Source organism: Equus asinus, chromosome X (genome assembly GCF_041296235.1).
Source record: "Equus asinus isolate D_3611 breed Donkey chromosome X, EquAss-T2T_v2, whole genome shotgun sequence".
Taxonomy (NCBI): Eukaryota; Metazoa; Chordata; class Mammalia; order Perissodactyla; family Equidae; genus Equus; species Equus asinus.
The window spans coordinates 38,202,784-38,221,619 of NC_091820.1; the positions used below are offsets into that span (position 1 = coordinate 38,202,784).

At 41.1% G+C, this 18,836-nt stretch overlaps 1 protein-coding gene across 2 annotated transcripts in view; it reads right to left on the reverse strand.

Moving 5' to 3' along the window:
• Positions 1-905: 905 nt before the first annotated feature.
• The window catches only part of CCNB3 (cyclin B3), a 49,269-nt gene continuing 31,338 nt past the window's right edge, over positions 906-18,836 (reverse strand). For both annotated transcript variants that reach the window (XM_014827166.3, XM_044764015.2), the window contains exons 8-12: positions 11,720-11,857; positions 8,330-8,485; positions 7,385-7,534; positions 4,226-4,356; positions 906-4,006 (exon numbers count right to left, since the gene is read on the reverse strand). In XM_014827166.3, the coding sequence (XP_014682652.1) occupies positions 3,934-4,006; positions 4,226-4,356; positions 7,385-7,534; positions 8,330-8,485; positions 11,720-11,857 (648 nt within the window). In that variant the 3' untranslated portion in view covers positions 906-3,933. The remainder of the gene's footprint in view (positions 4,007-4,225; positions 4,357-7,384; positions 7,535-8,329; positions 8,486-11,719; positions 11,858-18,836) is intronic.

The following is an 18,836-nucleotide window of genomic DNA, read 5'->3' on the forward strand; positions in this document are numbered from 1 at the left end:
CAAAACACACGTTTATAGTAGAAGATTTAATATGGTTAAGACGGCAATACTCCCCAAATTGACCTATAAATTCAATACAATCTCTATCAGAATTCCAGGTTTCTTTTTAGAAATTGACAAGCTGATGCTAAAATTCACATAGAAATGTGAAGGACCCAGAATAACTACAACAATTTTGAAAAAGAGGAACAAAGTTTGAGAACTCACATTTCCTGATTTCAAAACTCACTAGAAGACTACAATAACCAAAATAGTGTGGAGCTGGCATATAGGTAAATGGAATAGAATTGACAGTCCAGAAACAAGCTCTCACATTTACAGCTAATTAATCGTCAACAAGGGTGCCAAGACAATTAAGTGGAGAAAGTATAGTTTTTTTTTAATTAAAAGATTTTCTTTTTTAAAGATTGGCACCTGAGCTAACATCTGTTGCCAATCTTTCCCTTTTCTCTTTTCTTCTTCTCCCCAAAGTCCCCAGTACATAGTTGTATATTCTAGTTGTGGGTCCTTCTGGTTGTGGCATGTGGGATGCCACCTCAGCATGGCCTGATGAGTGGTGCCAGGTCTGCACCCAGGATCTGAACCAGCGAAACCCTGGGCCACCAAAGCAGAGGGTGCAAACTTAACCATTCAGCCACGGGGCCGGCCCCAAGAAAGTAAACTTTTTTTCAACAAATGCTGCTGGGGCAATTGGATATCCACAGTCAAGAAAATAAAGTTAGACCACCACATCACATCACATACAAAAATTAATTCAAAATAGATTTAAAACCTAAATGTAAGAGCTAAAACTATAAAATTTCTAGAAGAAAACATGAGGGTAAATCTTCATGACCTTGGATTAGGCATTGGTTTCTTAGATATGACAGAAAAAAGTATCCAAAAAATAGATAAATTAGACTTCATCAAAATTAAAAACTTTTATGCTTCAAATAACACTATCAAGAAAGTGAAAAGACAATCCATAAAATCAGAGAAAATATTTGCAAATCATATATATGATCCAGAATATATAAAGAGCTCTTACCAACCAATAATAAAAAGACAACCCAATTAAAAATGGGCAAAGAATCTGAATAGACATCTCTCTAAAGAGGATACACAAATGGTGAAAAAGCACATGAAAAAAATGCTCAACATCATTAGCCATCAGGCAAATGCAAATCAAAACCACAACATGATATAACTTCACACCCACTAGGATGGCTCTAATTAAAAAGACAGATGATGATAAGTGTTAGAGAGAATGTAGAGAAACTGGAACCCTCATATACTGGTGGGAATGTAAAATAGGGCATGATCCAGCAATTCTACTCCTAAGGATATATACAAGAGAAATGAAAACATATGTCCACACAAAAACTTATACATAAATGTTCATAGCAGAACTATTCATAATAGCAGAGAAGAGGAAACAACCCAGATTTTCATCAACTGATGATTGGATAAACAAAATGTGGTATATCCATACAATAGAATATTATTCAGCAATAAAACGAAATGAAGTAATGACACATACTACAATATGGACGAACCTTGAAAGAGAAAGAAGCCAGACACAAAAGCCTCTATATTGTATGATTTAATTTACATGAAATGTCCAGAATAGGCAAGTCTATACTGACAGAAAGTAAATTAGTGGTTGCCTAGGGCTGAGGGGGTGGGTGAGACTGGGACTGACTGCTAACGGGTATGGGTTTTCTTTTTGGGGTGATGAAAATGTTACAAAAGTAGATTGTGGTGATAGATGTACAACTCTGTGAACATATATGCACATACCAAACAAGGCACCCATTCAAAGTGTGCAATTCAATTGAATGCATGCATTGTATGGTATGTGAATTATATCTCAATAAAACTGTTAAAAACGCATAAGGTTACAAAGAAACCCAGTTATTTTGAACTAGAGTCATCAAAATATAAATTCTTGATAGAAATAGAGGTGCTTCCTTAATAAGGCACTAAATAACAAGATCCACGTCTAATAGCTATCAATTTTGAAGTAATGATGAGTGTAAAATAAATTTTTAGACATATGCAACAATAACAAAAATGATTGACAATTCCGTTAGCATCTCTAAAGAACAACAGGGTTGGAAAAGAGGGGGTGGCGGATTATCAAACTAGTTACTTTTTTCCCCTGATGAAGCTCCAGAATTAAAAAGCAGGTACAGGACACTTCCTTTCAGCAAGAGGGATTCCAGCCCAGTGCTTTTAGCATGTTTATGCAAAGTTGGCTGTGCCAGCCAAAACACTGCCAAGCAGCTTGGACCTCGCTGGCTGTACCTTTTAGTCATCTTGCAAAGCAGTGGAATGGGGCAGGAAGGAACCCATTGATGTCTGGTTGTCAAGGCAAAGCAAGTTGGGAGGGGGGAATGGGAAACTGACACAAAGAGAAAGAAAGCACTAAGAAATCTAAAGCCTTGGCATACTCTCCCTCCTGTCCCCAGTCAGAAAAGGTGATGTGACCAGACTAGCATGGAGAGTCTCGGGCCAGAATTGGGGAGGTATTTTCCCCATAACTTCTCCATTGACTGTCCCTTCCACCAGATATCCACCCTCAGGACTGATATTCAAAATATTTGACAAGTGGTAACAAAAGGCCAGTGACCAATCAGAACAGTTGCCAGCCCCAGTACTAGACTAAAGTCCTAGAGGTCTGCTGTGACAGACATTACTTGCTTCAGTTGCTAGATTGTGGGGAGGTCCTAGAAGCAAGATTAAGGCAGTGGCTCTTCATCAACTGGCACAGAGGATGTTCAAGCCCTCTGTTAACAATTGAGATAGCTGTACTAGTACACATCATCCCAATGATAGGATAGAGAGAGAGAGTAGAACCTCCTTAAGGCTTTATGAATGAAAGAGTGGGCAAGTGATTGATGCTTGCACTCATGGGACATGTCACTGATTTCACAGATGGAAATTTCTCCTCTTGACAGAAGATAAGTGCCAAAGGAGATTTCAGCACACCACTCCAAGCAGTTTTTTCAAATTTAGATTCTACACAACCAAGTAACTATGAAAGTAGGGCTACATTTGGGTTAAATTCCCGATCCCTGGGAGCTGGCCCAGGGTCATAGTAGTTAAGTTTGTGTGCTCTGCTTCGGCAGCCCAGGGTTCGCTGGTTCGGATCCTGAGTGTGGACCTAAACATTATTCATCAAGCCATGCTGTGGTGGCATCCCACACAGAAGAACTAGACGGGCTTACAACTCGGATATACAACTATGTACTGGGGCTTTGGAGAGAAAAAAAAAAGAAGAAGATTGGCAACAGATGTTAGCTCAGAGCCAATCTTCCTCACCAAAAAACCATTAAAAAATTTTTTTTAATTTTTAAAAATCCTCATCCCCACCTATTCGCCATCTAGGAAAAGGCAAAGAAAGCAAGCAACCTGAGATGGGGACTAAAGGGTATTGGCCCACGCTCCCAGCTGCCCCAGATCTGAACAGTGAGGCCTGTCTGTCAAGTAGGGCTCTCTCTCCTTGGAGTAGGCACCCCACCCCCTGCAACGATGCTCCTTGTACAGACTCATCCATCAATTCATACCTAGCCCTATTCCTCTTCTGTGAAGAGAAAGCCTCCAAACAAAGAGGAAATTGGATAAGCTAGACTCTGAGGCACAGCCTTTACTAGGCAGGAAAAAACATCTTTGGGCTATGCATGGGGATCCTGAGCAATTAGAGGGGAGGTGAGCCATTTTAACAATAAACATTACATTTTTATTAAATTTCTAATTAAATACAATAATTTTTTTCTCTTTCATAAAAAACCAAATATTTACAACATTATGGTTTAGGAAAAGACAAACAGAGAGTAAAAATGAAGAAAAGTGATTAAAAGGCAAATTCAAGGACAGAATAAATACAGTCTATTTACATGCCTGCCTGGCTCTGGTGGTTGCTGCCAGAGTGCCAGGCCCTCAGCCTCAGAATTAGCAGTAGTTCAAAATCTCCTCCAGCTTCAATATGTCCAAGGGGGGAATTTTGGTGACTTCAAAGAAGACCCTGTAAAAAGAAGAGGCGTCTGCTCAGTGTAAAATAGGCTAAAGCAAGCAGGCTCCATGCAAGTGGGACGTAGAGCTCTTGGTGCCCTATCTTGTTTTAACCCTGGAGCAGAAAGTAAGGTGAAAAGTACCTGAATCTTCCTTTTCTGTTAAGTGAGGCTAGTCTGCACTTCCCCATGACTGAGAACAAACCCAGCCTCACCTGGAGCTTGGTACTTACTGATGAGAATACTTGGAATGCACAGTCTTGAGTCTATCACAAGAACGGAAAGTCAGCAGAGTGTTGAGCTGCTTGACCAAAGGGTGAAGATCAGAGGTCTTGTAGCCACTGTAATACTCCAGGGTAGGAGCCTGGAAGAAGTAACATTAACAGTGACTTTTACAACAGAAAGCAGACCCTTCTTCTGTCTCTACCATCCTATATCCAAACTTCGTACCCATGGTATAGGTAGGGCAGGTAGTCAAACATTTTAAAGACTTAGACAGCATAGACACTGACAAATGATTATAGGGTACTACCTAGATTAGGTTCCAGCTGCAAACTAGTGGTATGGCTATATCTATATGTACCAGTTGGATATTAGCCCTGGCTGTAGGTATTCACATAAGCTGAAGTCCACCAAAAAATCTAAGGAACAGGACTGACTTTGTAATTTACTCACTCTCAGGTCAAGCGCCAATGTCCAGGCAAACATCAGACCAAACTTGAGGTCCCAACTCAACAGCCAACAGGGACTTAAGACTGCTCCTCCTCTCTGGCTCTAACAGCTATCATTCCATACATTTATTTTTTCATTCGACTTTAAGGATGCCTGTTATATAGCAGAAGCAATAGAGCAGCATGTTTAAGAGCAACGGTTCTGGAAGCAAACTGCTTGGGTTCAAATTCCAGCCTTGAGCGAGTTATTTAATCTCTTGGTGCCTTAGTTTCACAATCTGCCAAATGTGGATCATTACAGTAATTACATGATAGGATTAAATGAGTTAGCCCTGTGTAGGATGCTGGGAATACAAAGAAGGCTAAGTCTCCCGCCCTTGAGGAGTCTTTAGTCTAGTTGGGGGAGACAGACATACACAGAGATAACTAAAAAAATGTGTGGAAAGTGCTATGATGGAAGACAGCATGGGACACTGGAGAAACAGAGCAGCAGGACCCATGACGTTTGGTTCGGAGAGTCACAGAAAGCTTCGTAGAGGAGGGAACATCTGAAATGGGTGGAGAAAGTCAAGTGGGAGCTCCACAGGTAGACAAAGGGAGATTTATTCTATAAGGCAGTGGTTTTCTAAAGATGTCTTATTTTCCCTGAACACCTTTTTTTCAAATATCTTACCTGGAATTGAGGGTAGTGGCTAGAAGCCCATCAATTTGGATCCCTTTACCTTTTACAAGGCCTCTGAAATACTTTTGCAGGAATCCCAGGGCTCTAACGAAAACTGGAAACTACTGCCACAGGCAAAGGGCTGTCATTGGCATGCTGAGCAGGGGAGTATCACGTGGGGTAACACGTTATATTGAGTGCATTAAATAAGATTAACAGCCCCATTGTCACTGCATAGGTTCAGGCCTCAATGCTTCACATTGACTGTTATGAAAGCCTACTTGCTGGTGTTCCCACCTTAACACTCTCTTTCATCTAATACACCTTCTATACCGCTATACCAATACTGTTTCCAAAACCCACAAACAGGAGTATGTTTGTGGGTTTCCTAAAAGACTTCCAATGCTTTAGTATACTTCCAATGCCTAAAAAACTTCCAATGCCTTAGTATAAAGTGGGTCCCTTAGCCTGGCATCAAAGGTCTCTCACAATCTGACCATACCCTTCCATTCTAGTCTCATCTCTCATCACTCTCCATTAATATATCCTCTGCTTTACTACAGGAAATGCCTTATTCTGCCCCAAATACATCACATTCTTTACTTATTGCCTTCACGTCTTTTCAATTATCGTTGCCTCTACCTAGAATGTCTCCTCTCACAGGTTCCTATTCATCTTTTAAGACCCAACTCAAAAGTCACCTCCTCTGTGAAGACTTTCTTCTCTATAGAAGCAGTATATATAGCATAGAGGACTGTAGAGCCAGAACTTGGGTTCAGATCAGGGCCAATATTTAGCCGATACTCACTGGTACAGCCATGCCAAGTGTTAAAACATTGAAATATTTCTATACTGGTTAGCAAGCAGTTTGCTGCCCCAAGCCTCTCAATTGTCCCCCTCAGAACCTAAAAAGACTCTTCCAGGATCCAAGGGTCAAAACTTGACTCAGCATGGGGCCTCCAAAACCATGGCTTCAGAGCTATGGCCCGCATCGATTCTGATTATATAGTAAGTACATACTTTGACCACCACTCCTAGTTCCCAAAGACTAGCCCTGTCTCTCATTAGCAAAATATGGGCAGTTATTTCTCATCTGTAAAATAGGGATAATAGTACTGATCTTGTAGGGATGTTGTGAAGATTAAACGAGTTAATACACAAAGTGCTTAGGCCACTGTCGAAGCACTCAATAAATGCTAGCCATTATTATTATTTATTCTTTTTCATCATCACCACTGCCATTTACTGAATGCTTTCTCTTCTCCAAGAAATTTCAGTATGACTTGTTCAAGTTCACACAACTGTTTATAGGATTCTTTCTCAGCACACAGAGGTTTCCCCATCAATAGTGGGTCTATGAGATTTCTACACTGGAGGGGCTTAGGAGCAGTTGGAAAGAATATGCTCATTTGTGAGCATACTTTTTCTTCTTGGATTGCATGTTACACATCAGTAAAAATTCATAGTTCTCTAAAGTTGCTTTTATTCACAATTTTTCATAAAATTGAAAAGGCATCAAATAGGAGTTTTATTTGTATTGGGGAAGGGGGCTTTGGGAGCCTTTCTCTTCAGAGAAGAGCACTACAGTATACCTCTGAGTCCCCCATTATATACGTGGACAGTTGTTTCCACTACTCTGTTCTCTGGGTCAGTGCTTTTCAAACGCTGTTCCAATGAGCTCCCTCAGGGGGCAATCTTGCTGAGGGGACTGCAAGGGGCCGGAGTGACATGGGGTCAGGTAAGAAGTGGGCCTACCCGACTCCCTGCTGCAACCAGAATAATTCTACATTAGTCTGTTTTGTAACATTGGTCTTTCAGGTAAGCTTTCTTTGGAATAAAGGGTAATGTGACTAAGAAAAATGAAATAAAATACTTCAAAACCATTGCTGTAGAAACTCTTTTGGCAGCCAGGCCCCTAAGATGTCAAGATGTCAAAGAATTCATAACTGTGGGTACAGGCAGTTTTGTTACTAAGTTTCGCATGGCTGTAATTTACACCTTCCTCCTGAGTCAACCCTGTGCTTTTAAATCCCTGCCCCATGCCCTCAGCAAGTGTTTACCAAGTGTCCGAGCTTCTTCATGTAGAGGGCCAGGAGGAAGGAGCCAGCAGCTAGCTTGGAAGCCCTCTCCTGGATATAGTCGTACTCCTGCAGGGTCATCTCGCAGATGAAGCGGGACAAGGTCAGTGTCTTCATGCTGGTACGGACACACTAAAGGCAGCAAGACTGGCTCAGCAATCAATTCAGAAAACCGGCATTAAGCAGAAGATCCCCTGCACCCACTCTCTCCAGTTATCTCACCTCAGGCTTAAATGACTCTGTCCCTGAACAATGAACCTCTCCTGCCACCATGACTCACACTAAGGACCCTACCCACAAAAGCACAGAATCTTTAGGGGGCATTCTGAAATTGGCAATGGGATTTGCCACCTTTAGGGTTTTTAACCAAGGTATCAAGTATGCTTATGGTACCCTCCCATCTCCCCTTTCTTTGAAGAGCCACAGCCCTGCAACTGTTAACTTTGCACCTGGTTCTGCCCTAGGAGGTGTTTCATGCTCCAAAAGAACTCCTTCCCTTTTCTGATTTGAATCTTTTTTTAAATTATAACCTATAACACACACATAGAGAAAAGTACACAACACACACTTGTAGAACACAATGAATAATTATAAAGGAACCTCCCCTGTAACCAATACTCAGGCGAAGGAAGAGAACTTTGCCAGCATCCCTCTCAAACTTCCCAACTGTCCTTCCTAATCAAAGAATCTTCTTCCCCTCCCCTACTCTGCCCTCACCTCAAAACTTCATAGATACACCATGGAAATCTGCAATTTTCTTCCCTCCATGCTTCAGAAAGATTGCCAATATAGGAGGGTGGATTGAAAAAGAAATTCCCCTGTGCCCAGCTGTTGCTTTCCCTTTTCCCACCACTCAGGCAGCTACTCTGGGGATGGAAGGGACTAACCCAGCAGTGGGAGAATGAAGATACACCTCCTCCCTCTTACCCTAGCATATCTGCGCAGAAAATGATAGGCGATAGGAATGTTGATATCAAATTTGAGGGTTTGCAGGATGCTGATTTCCATGGTGAGCATCTCATTTCGCTGATAAATATCATCGCAGATATACAGGAAGTCATCCACACAAGGTGGACAGGGCTCCTATGGGTGGAGAGGAAAGGCAGTGAAAACCAGGCAAAGACAGCCCACTCCTCTCTGCTTAGAGACGAAAGGCAGAGGGAGAGAGGGGTGAAGGTTAGGAGGCAATAACATTTCCTGGCATAAACCTTCAGAGTAGCTCTGAGAGCTGGCTTCTCGTTGATTTGAGTGGCCCATCTGGAAAACAAAATCAGAAAGACAGGAAAGATCTGTCTAAAAACTGCACCACTGGAGAGAGGATACAGCCTCTCGGGGTGGATTCTTACAGCATTGAAAGCAGCATAAGTGGCACAGGCACTGGGAGCAGTGGGGAAATCTAAGGTCTGCTCTAGGGGAAAGGAGGGAAGGAGACCACGGAAAGGGGAGTAGAGATAGAAAATAAGCCTATACTTTGTGTCCTAGTCAATGGAATGAAGGAGAATGTTTGGGTGGGGGCACTGCTGGGGTAACAGGCAGTGAGAGAGAAGCAGACAGGCACAGAGGGAACTCAAGCAGAGAAAGAGGACTGCAGGGGGTGGGTGAATGTGCATGGGGGCTAGACTAGGAAGATCCAGGCCAGGCCAAGGGTGAGAAGAACCCCTCTTTGGAAGCATCTTCTCATGTCCTGCCCTCTGCAGGTTAAACCTTGGTTTTGGGAAGAGGACAAGGAGGCAGGAAGACCCCTAAATCTTGTCTCTAGCTGCATCTAACTGCCCACCTCAGCCTTCTTCCCACACCTTTCTCTCTCTCTCTCTCTTTTCAGATCACAGACTGGAAAACCCTCTGGTTTGCAGGCAAGGAAATTGAGGCTCAGAGAGAGGAAGTAACTTGTTCAAGTTCACACAGCAACCTAGTGGCAACACCAGGGCAAGAAACTCTCCCTTCCATTGCTCTACTCACCAGAGGCTCCTTCCTTTCTCCTCTTCTCATACCACCCCGACACTTCCCCTTGCAAAGTCTTTCTATACTTCTTAATCCTGTGAGGGGAAGACACCCCTTCTCCAAAAAGCTTAGTGTCCTGGCAACTAGAGGAGAGGTGCTCCCTGTTCCAAGATTTGCTAAGAAGTGCCCCTCACATTCTTCTCCTCCCTCCTGCTCTCCGTTGTCCAGGGGCCCCCCAGCTGCTTTTTAAGCCCCCTTGAGGCTGAGGCATGGATTACTTGCTCAAGCTACAAGGATGGTCCTAGGTAAGCGGAGGGAGGAGCTGGGGGAAGAGAGAGGGAAGAAGAGAGAGGGAATGAAAGCAAGAGAATGAACCAGGTAGCAAGTGAGCAGGGAAGGAAATAAGCCAGGGACAGAGGGAGTGAGGGAGGGAGGGAGGGAGGGAAGAAGAACGGAGAGAGGGAGAAAGGGAAGGAGGAGGCTAGGGAGCGTGGAAGGGAAGGAGGGAGGGTGAGAAGGAGGGAGAGAGCCAGGAAGAGAGGGAGCAAGGAAGGATGGAAGGGAGCCAGCAAGAGTGGGTGGGAGGGAGCGAGCAAGAGAGGGGTCTCTCAAGAGAGGGAGGGAGGGGAGCAAGGGAACCAGGGAGCAAGTGAGTAGGAAAGGAAGTGAGCCAGAGAGGAAAACAGTGAGGGAGAGGGCAGGAGAGGGAGGGAGGTAGGAGAGAGAGGGAGCAAGGGAAAAAGGAGATGAGGGAAGGAGGGTGGGAGGGAGCTAGGGTGGGAGGGAGTCATAGATGCCAGGGTACCAGGAAGCCAGGATGGGAGGGAGGGAGGGAAGGAACAAGAAGAAGGGGAGAGAAGGAATGAGCATAAAAGGGCAGGGAGGGACAGAGGGTGGGTAGGGAGAAGCAAAGGAGGAGGGAAGGAGCACAGCATGAGAAGAGCAAGGGGAGGAGGGAGGGAAGAGTAAAGGAGAGAGGGAGAAACGGTAGGACAGAGGGACAGAGGGAAAAGAGTTAAGAAGAGAAGGAAAAAAGAGAGTAAGCAAGGGAAGGGGAGAGAAAGTGAGGGAGGGAGAAAAGGAGGGAAGGTGGGAAGGAGGAGGATGGAGTGGGACAGACAGGAGCAAGGGGAGGGGGGTCGGGATCATGAGGAAGGGAGGCACAGAAGGAGCGAGGGATGGAACAAAGGTGGAAAGGAGGGAGGAAGGGTACCAGTGAGTGAAGGAGGAAGGGATTGAGCAGGGGAATGAACGAGAGAGCAAGTGAAGAAGGGAGGGAGGGAGAGAAGGAGTGAGAAAGGGAGGGAGCCCAGCATGGAGTGAGCGAGTGAACAAAGCAAGGATGGAAGATGGAGGGAGGGATGAGAGAAGGCTGGAGGGAAAAGAGGAGCTAGGGAGCAATTTGTGAAAGTGAAGCAAGGGCAGCAGGAGAGGGAGGGAGAGAGGGAGGCAAATAGGGACCAAAGGAGGGAGAGTTGGAGTTAGGGAGAGAGGTTCAGGACCGCGGTAGGCGCCAAGTGAGTGAAGGAGGGACAGAGGCCAAATGCGATGTAGGGATAGAGCTGGGAGCTGGGGAGGGAGCTAACGAGGGAGCACAGAACAAACCCACAGTTCTAAATCTCTTTGAACTCAGTAAAAGTTGCTACTTCTCTGCTCCTAAACCCTAAAGTTTCATACAGCTAGCCTATCAGAAGGAAAAATGAGAGTTGAACAAGATCATTTAACATCTAAGCAAGAGGAAAGAATAAGAGAAATTAGATGGATTATAGTTAGGAAGGAAAGGCCAGCTACCTGCTTTTATACTGATACTGCAGAAATAACTATTTCACCTGAACTCACTACCATCTACACCTGGCCAGTTTCTCTTAAATGTCTCCAGTGCCCAGGTTTGGAGATGCTTTCTTATATATGTAGTTCAAGACCACCAGATGGAGCTAGTGGACAAAAAAAGGGGGCCAAGACAAAGAATTATGGACCAGAAGGAAGCTTTAAAAAGAACGACCCATTTAATTAGGCACATGCCCACATACACACATCTTCAAAGAGGAAAGGGAAGAACCTTGTTGATGCCAGGAAACAAATACACCACCACTGCCACCCAACACCAACTTTCTTGCTGGGGAAGACCAACAATTGGTAGGAAAAATTATTTGTGCGCATGTACGTATGTAATTGTATACACACACATAGGTACACATATACGCAAACGTATATACACATGTATGTGTATATGCGTTTATATACATATATTTGTGTACATGCATGCATATATACCTGCATACATATACGCACACAGATATACATACACATATATATCCAGCTTAGCTAGAAACCTGATTGGTTAGTTCTCTCCAGGTCCCATGGTCTCAGGCTCACCTCAAATTTTGCTGCAATCAGAAAAGCAGTGGAACCAAGGAGTTGTAGTTTGTCTTTCTTGCACATCACCTCCATAAGGTAGTGATCCACCAGCTTCACTGCCAAGTACAGGGTCTCATGACTCATCTCAAAGGTCATCTGGAAGAATACACAAACAAGAAAGGAATCTACACATTGTTCAGCTCCAAAGCCACATCCAGATAGATCTAACTACCTGGTCTGTGACATTGAGGACAGAGGAGCTACCAGACCTGGACAGCTGGGACTCTTCCATGAATACGGGAACTGCTTCAGCTAAGACCCTGGTATTATCTAGCCCTACATATTTCCATGGGTAACCAGTCTTAGAAACCAGAGAGAGATTCTCCAGCTTCTCTGTGAGTACCTTGAGTAAACACACCCTCTCACTTTGATCTCCAATACTTAGATTCTTGCTTTCCCCATTTGCTACTTGTAGTGTAAACCCTGACAGCTGGCTTTTTTCTTTTTGTAACACAAGTGCCTGACTTAAGCTTTGATTGCCAGGGCATCCACTTCAAACATGGCTATCTCAAGTAAACACGTTGCCAGCCACACAACTAGGTAAAGAGCTAGGCCAACTCCCACCAATGAAGCTCCTTTGTTCTAGAGATCTTGGTCGGTTTTCATAACTGATCATTTGGGTATATTGTTTTTTCTCTTTCCAGGCTTTAAATTCCCACTCTTATGCCTTAAATTTATCAATAAAGAGTGAGCCCATGAAACCCTAGGCCCTCACCCTTGACCCCAATAAAAGCAAAAGCCCAAGCTCGTTCTCTCTCTCTCTCTCTCTGTACCTGCAACCTCACTGTGTGGCCTCAAGTGTGCTGTGTAATTTCCATGTCCTGTAAGTAACAAACCTTTATTTTTTCAAAGTTTCCAGATGGTTATTGCTGAAGGGTGTCTTGCAATCATAATGAGAACCACAAGGGCCGGTCCAGCCACAACGTTGGTTATCAGTAGGCTGAGACTGGCACAAAACACTACTACCTTATACAGAGACTTGCTTATTAGTTTATTCATTCATTAGTTTATCTTCCCAACTAGATATGCTATTAGAATATATGGACTGGAATCAAGTACCAATAGCACTATTTGGAAGTGAGCTGAGGGGTTAGAGAAGCCAGAATGAGATTAAAGCATTAGTAGTATAACTCTTCTTCCCTTCTCTCTCTTATTTATCCTTGTCTTGCCTTCACCAACTCCAAGAAACCATCTCCTATAGCCCTAGTCCCAGAGTTAGTGCTGGCCCATATAGCATCTTGGTGTAAATAAGAAAAAAGTTGCCTTCTTCGGGTGAATGCAGTGTTACAAGCACACATCTTATCAAGTGGACAATACCTTTATATGAACTAGCAAAAGGTGCCCCTGCCTCAGGGCATAGCAGCCTCATAGCCAGAATGCACAGCTTGGCAAACAGACTATGAACTGGATTCCATTGCCTGGTTTTGCCTTGGCTGGAGGCTGAGTGTAGGCACAATTTGCACTGTACACAGAGGTCCTACCCAGTCCTCAGTGATGCTTCTTCCTCACAGCCCCTTAGGTTCTTAGGATTCTAGTTCAACACCTCAACAAACGCACGAATCCCCCCTTTAATGTCTCCACCACATAGTTGTTCGATTTCTGACACACAACCTTCAAATACAGCCAGCCCAGTCTCTCTTTGAGTGGTTTTAACAGAAAATTCTTCCCTAATGAGTGGGAATCATGCTCCCTGTAAGCTCCACTTACTTCATTGGGCCTCCCTGTGTATAGAAGGCTACTCCTACAATAAGGCTAATTTTACTGACTGGAGCCTAGATGACCAAAAAGTAGATCAATAAGGAGCATTAGAGAAATGGATGTATATTTGCATAGGCAAATTATTATCAAAAGATGGTTGAAGATATTGGTTCAGCATAAATACATTAAGTTTCTGAATAACAGAAATATCAAGAAGCTGTTCTTCCTGTTCCTGGGATACGGCCTTGGATCTTACAAATCTGTCTTTATTTGTTTCCTATTGCTGCTGTAATAAATTACAACACACTTAGAGGCTTAAAACAACACATATTATCTTACAGATCTGGAGGTCAGAAGTCCAAAATAGTACTCACTGGGCTAAAAAAAAATCAAGGTGTTAGCACGGCTGTGTTTCTTTCTGGAGTTTCTAGTGGAGAATTGTGATTTTAGCTTTTAGAAGCTGCCTCCATTCCTTGGTTTGCGGTCCCTTCCATCTTCAAAGCCAGCAAGGGCCAGCCGAGCCTTTCTCACATTGTATTACTATCTTCCTCACTCTTCCACATTTAAGGACCCTTGTGATTAAATTGGGCCCACTTAGATAATCCAGGATAATCGCCCTATCTTAGATTCAGCTGATTGCAATCTTAATTCCATAGTCTAATTTCCCTTTGCCATGTAAGGTAATATATTCACAGGTTCTGGGGATTAGGATATGGACATTCTATTCTGCCTACTAGATTTTCCAAAGGAATGTCACAAGAAACGGATGGGGAGAGTTCACGCAGATGAAAGGTAATGACTACCACCTTAAGTATCAAGAAATTGAGGGCAAATAATTACCAAAAAACATGAGGCTAGGAAGGGAAAGCAGCAGTTCTCTGAGGATGATGCCTCTGTGAGCAAATGACAAAGCCAGTGCTTGTACAGCCTCCTTCCAGAATCTCCCATAGGCACTCGGCCACCCACGCAGCACATTATTATCAAACGGTAACATCTAAAAGTGCGGGTAATATCTGAATGAATGGTTGACATATGGAGTCAATAAATGTTTAAATCAGCAGCTGTGTCAGTTATAGCAATCCTCTTTCCTTGAATTTAAGACAGTACTCTTCCAACAGAATTCACCACTTGGGACTATTTGGAACAAGTTTAATCCTTCTTGTGACAGCCCTTCAGCCACTGAAGACAGTTATTATGTCTCCTATAAATCTCCATTCTAGAACAAATATCTTGACTTCCTCTAACTGTTCTTCTTATGATATGGTTTTCTGTCCATCAGGCACCAAATGAAGAGCCTATCTTTGTGCCAGTTAGAGAAGAGTGGCAGCGCTCCAGGTGACTTTAAGCAGTTAGACCAAATGTGGACAAGAGGCTTTTCAGTATAGTAGCAAAGTTCTCTCCATCATGACTGCCTTTGGCTAGTACGCTCTTCCAATTCATCATAACAACTATTCTCCTTATCTGGAGGTGGGTAAGAATAAACAAAAGGAAAGTGATAAATAAGTCAAAAATAAAGAAAACATAAAGATTACTCTTATTTTCAGACTAAGAGACAAATCTGACAAAACCCATCTCAAAGTCCAAAACTCAAAGACCACCCTCCACAAAGATGAATAAACAGAAAATCAACCAGATGTATGAAAAAGAACAAGTGATTTTTCAAGGAGAAATGTTCCGAGGGACCAGAGCAAGCGCCTACTTATGAAACCTTTTCACTCCAAAGAACTGGAATAAACTTTTCAAAAAGTATACTCTCAACAAGATCTGAGAGGACACTGAATCTATGAAAAGAGAACACTTTGGGATCCAGAAAGATTGGTTTCTGATGAAAAAGCAATTACTTAATTAAAAAAGTAATAGAGGCAGTGAACAGTATATCAGATTGTGATAAAAACCAATGATTCCAAAGGCTACTTTAAGAAATTCTCCCAGAACTGAGAGGTAAAAGAGAGTTGAATATAAAACTTGAGACACAAGGAGAATAGATTCTGGAGATACACACACACACACACACACACACACACACACAGGCAATCTAAATGAAAGAAGGCAGAAGAGAAATAATAAAGAAATAATAGATAAAAATTTCTCTGAGGCAAGGAAAGATTGAACCTTCAGACTGAAAGGACCCACAATATACTGGACCAAATTAAGGAAAACAGAGCTACATCAAGAAATGTAAAAAATAGTTATTCATAGGGAACATAACGTACTAAATGACCAGCCCTGGTGGTCTAGTCGTTAAGATTCAGTGCTCTCACTGCCACGGCCTGGGTTCATTTTCCAGTCAGGAAACCACACCACCTGTCTGTCAGTTTTCATACTGTGGCGGCTGCAGGTTGCTGTGATGCTGAAAGCTATGTCATCGATATTTCAAACACCAGCAGGGTCACCCATTGTGGACAGGTTTCAGTGGAGCTTCCAGACTAAGACAGACTATGAAGAAGGATCTGGCCCCCTACTTCTGAAAAAATTGGCCATGAAAACCCTATGAACAGCAGTGGAGCATTATCTGATATAACATGGGAAGGTGAGAGGATGGAGCAAAAAGACCAGGCCCTGTTGTACACAGAGTCACCAGGAGTCAGAATTGACTCAACAGCACTAACAACAAAATATATTAAACAATAATAATCTGGATCTAAAAGTTTAGATTATTTGACTAAAAATAGAGGAAGAAATAAACTAAAAGTATACAAGTTATCTTATTTGAGGGGCAATTAGTAGATCAGGTCCACCAAAGGGGATGGGTAATTAAATAATAACTATATCCATATAACAGAATATTATGCAGCAGTCTAAAAGAATGAGGTAGGTCTATACTTATATAGAAAGATTACTAAGACTTAAGAGAAAAGAGCATGTTGCACCACAGTGTGTACAGCATGACCTATTCATATAACAAAAGTATCATAAAGCCCACACTCATTATAAAGCTGTATTTTTATATGTGAATATATGCATGTATGTGTCTGCATTCATATATTACTCATATAATTTAAGATTTTTTTTAAATGATAGTCAAAAACTTAATAAAAGTGATAAGACACACACAAAAAGACCAGGAAGGATATATCCTAAACTATTTGTAGTTGTTACTTCTGAACAATAAGAATAGAGGAAAAGAGTTATTGATTTTATACATATACATACACAAACACACATACACAAATATATATGAATACATACACACATATTATAAACATATTAATTTTGTAGTTCAAAAAAATTGTATGGGGCAGAGATGTTAAGTCGGGATGGAGGGGGTGAAAAAATGGCAGGAGAAATTAACTAAATAACAATGATTGTGAATGGTTACCACACTGCTTAGACTTTGATAAGTTAAGCAGAAAAAATAAATTAGCATATAAATTATATAATTATTAAGACAAAATTAATTGCTATAATGATCTTTGTGCCCTATAGAGAATACATATTTTCTTCAAACACGAGTGAATCATCTATAAAAACCCATTATATCTGAACCCATGAAGAAAATCTCATTAATTTAAGAAAAGCAGAAATTATCTTTCAGGTCACATTCTTCATACACAATACAATAAATCTAGAAGTTGGCAATAAAAGGATAAACCAAACAACTAAAGAAAAGCAAAGCATTTGAAAAACATACTAAGCACTATTCTTAAAGAAAAAAATAAAACCTAGGTCAAAGAGGAAATAAAAATTGCAATTACAGATTATTGAGAAAAAATAACTACAACACAATTTTCAAAACTAATGGGATAAGGTCAGAACTTTTACTTAGAAGAATATTTATAGCTTTGGAACTTTTATTATGAAGTCAGAAACAATTAGAATAGACTAAGCATTCATTTCAAGAAGCTAAAGAAAGATAACAAAATAAATCTTAGTAAAATAATAACGATGAAAGCAGATGTTGATGAATTTTTTAAAAAGAAAAAGTTACACATTTTTCCATGGGTTGGTTCTTTGACCAGAGGACTGAAAGAATCTTTTGCAAGTAAAATTGAGGAAAAGAGAGCATGTACATGCACTCAAGCACACGGGAGCAAGGTAACACATCACACACAACACTATGAATGAGAAAAGAAATAATTACAAAGGATCATAACCGAATATCATGTAAAATGTACAATAATTATGAAAATATCCATGAAATGGATAATTTTTTAGAAAAATATAACTATAAAAATGACTCAAACCTTAGTAGACCAATAGCCATCAATGTTATTAGAAAAGTTATCAAAGAATGACACATATAAATGGCATCTATGGGTTCATAGGCAAGTTCTTCAAGGAAAATATAATTCCTGTGTTAAACTTAGTACTGTAGGAAAATTTCCCTAATTATATCAATAAGCTAGGGTAACCCTGGTACCACAACTTAATAAAGACAGCACCCTTCACCAAAGACTTAGAAAGGAACCTTACTTATGAATACAGAAGCAAAAATTCTAAATAAAGTATAAGCACATCAAATTCAAGAGTAAATTAAATAAACCATAACTAAGTTCAGCAAAGTAGATGAATACAAAGTAAATACAGAAAAAAAAATTAATTGCTTTCCCAATATATCAGCAATAAATTAAAAATTAAAGGAAAAAGGATAACACCTATAACATTAAAAAAATTTCTTCAATCCTCAAGAAAAACCTTTTTAAGTCAGTCAGACCAATATAAAGAGAATCTTTTAAAACTTAAAATTATAAAAGAAGATGTAGTAACTACACAAACACAATACAACTGGCTTGAAAAGTTTAACACTGCGAAATCCATGAGTTCTCCCTGAACTAATCCCACTGGGCTATTTTTGAAAACTTGACAAAATTATTCTACAGCTCACCTGGAAGAATTAATGTGTAAGGACAATCATAAATATTTTGTAAAAAGAGGCAATAAATGTATTACAAAGCCATAATAATAAAAACAGCATACTACCGATGTTAAAAATAGACAAACACACCGAAGAATAGAATTCGAAAGACCATAAACAAACCCAAGTATATGTGATTAAAGATATCATTTCAAACCAGTGGATAATGAAAACCAATAAATGGTATTAGAATAAGCGGATAATGATTGGGGGAAGGTGTATTGTTGCTGACACCAAAACAAATTCCAGATAAAGATTTAAATGTGAACACGAAACTATAAATGTTCTAGGAAAAAAGTTCAGAGGAACATTTATATAATTATGACTGGAGAAGACTTTTCTAAGCAAGAAACAAATCTTAAAACCATAAAGGAAAGAATAGATAGACCTGACCACTTAAATGCAAATGTTCCTGTACATCAACCTAAAATAACACAGTAAAAATTTTCAATTATCAGATGGCAAAAAATATAACATACTATGCTGCTAAGATTATAGAAGATAATCACTTTCATTCAGTAT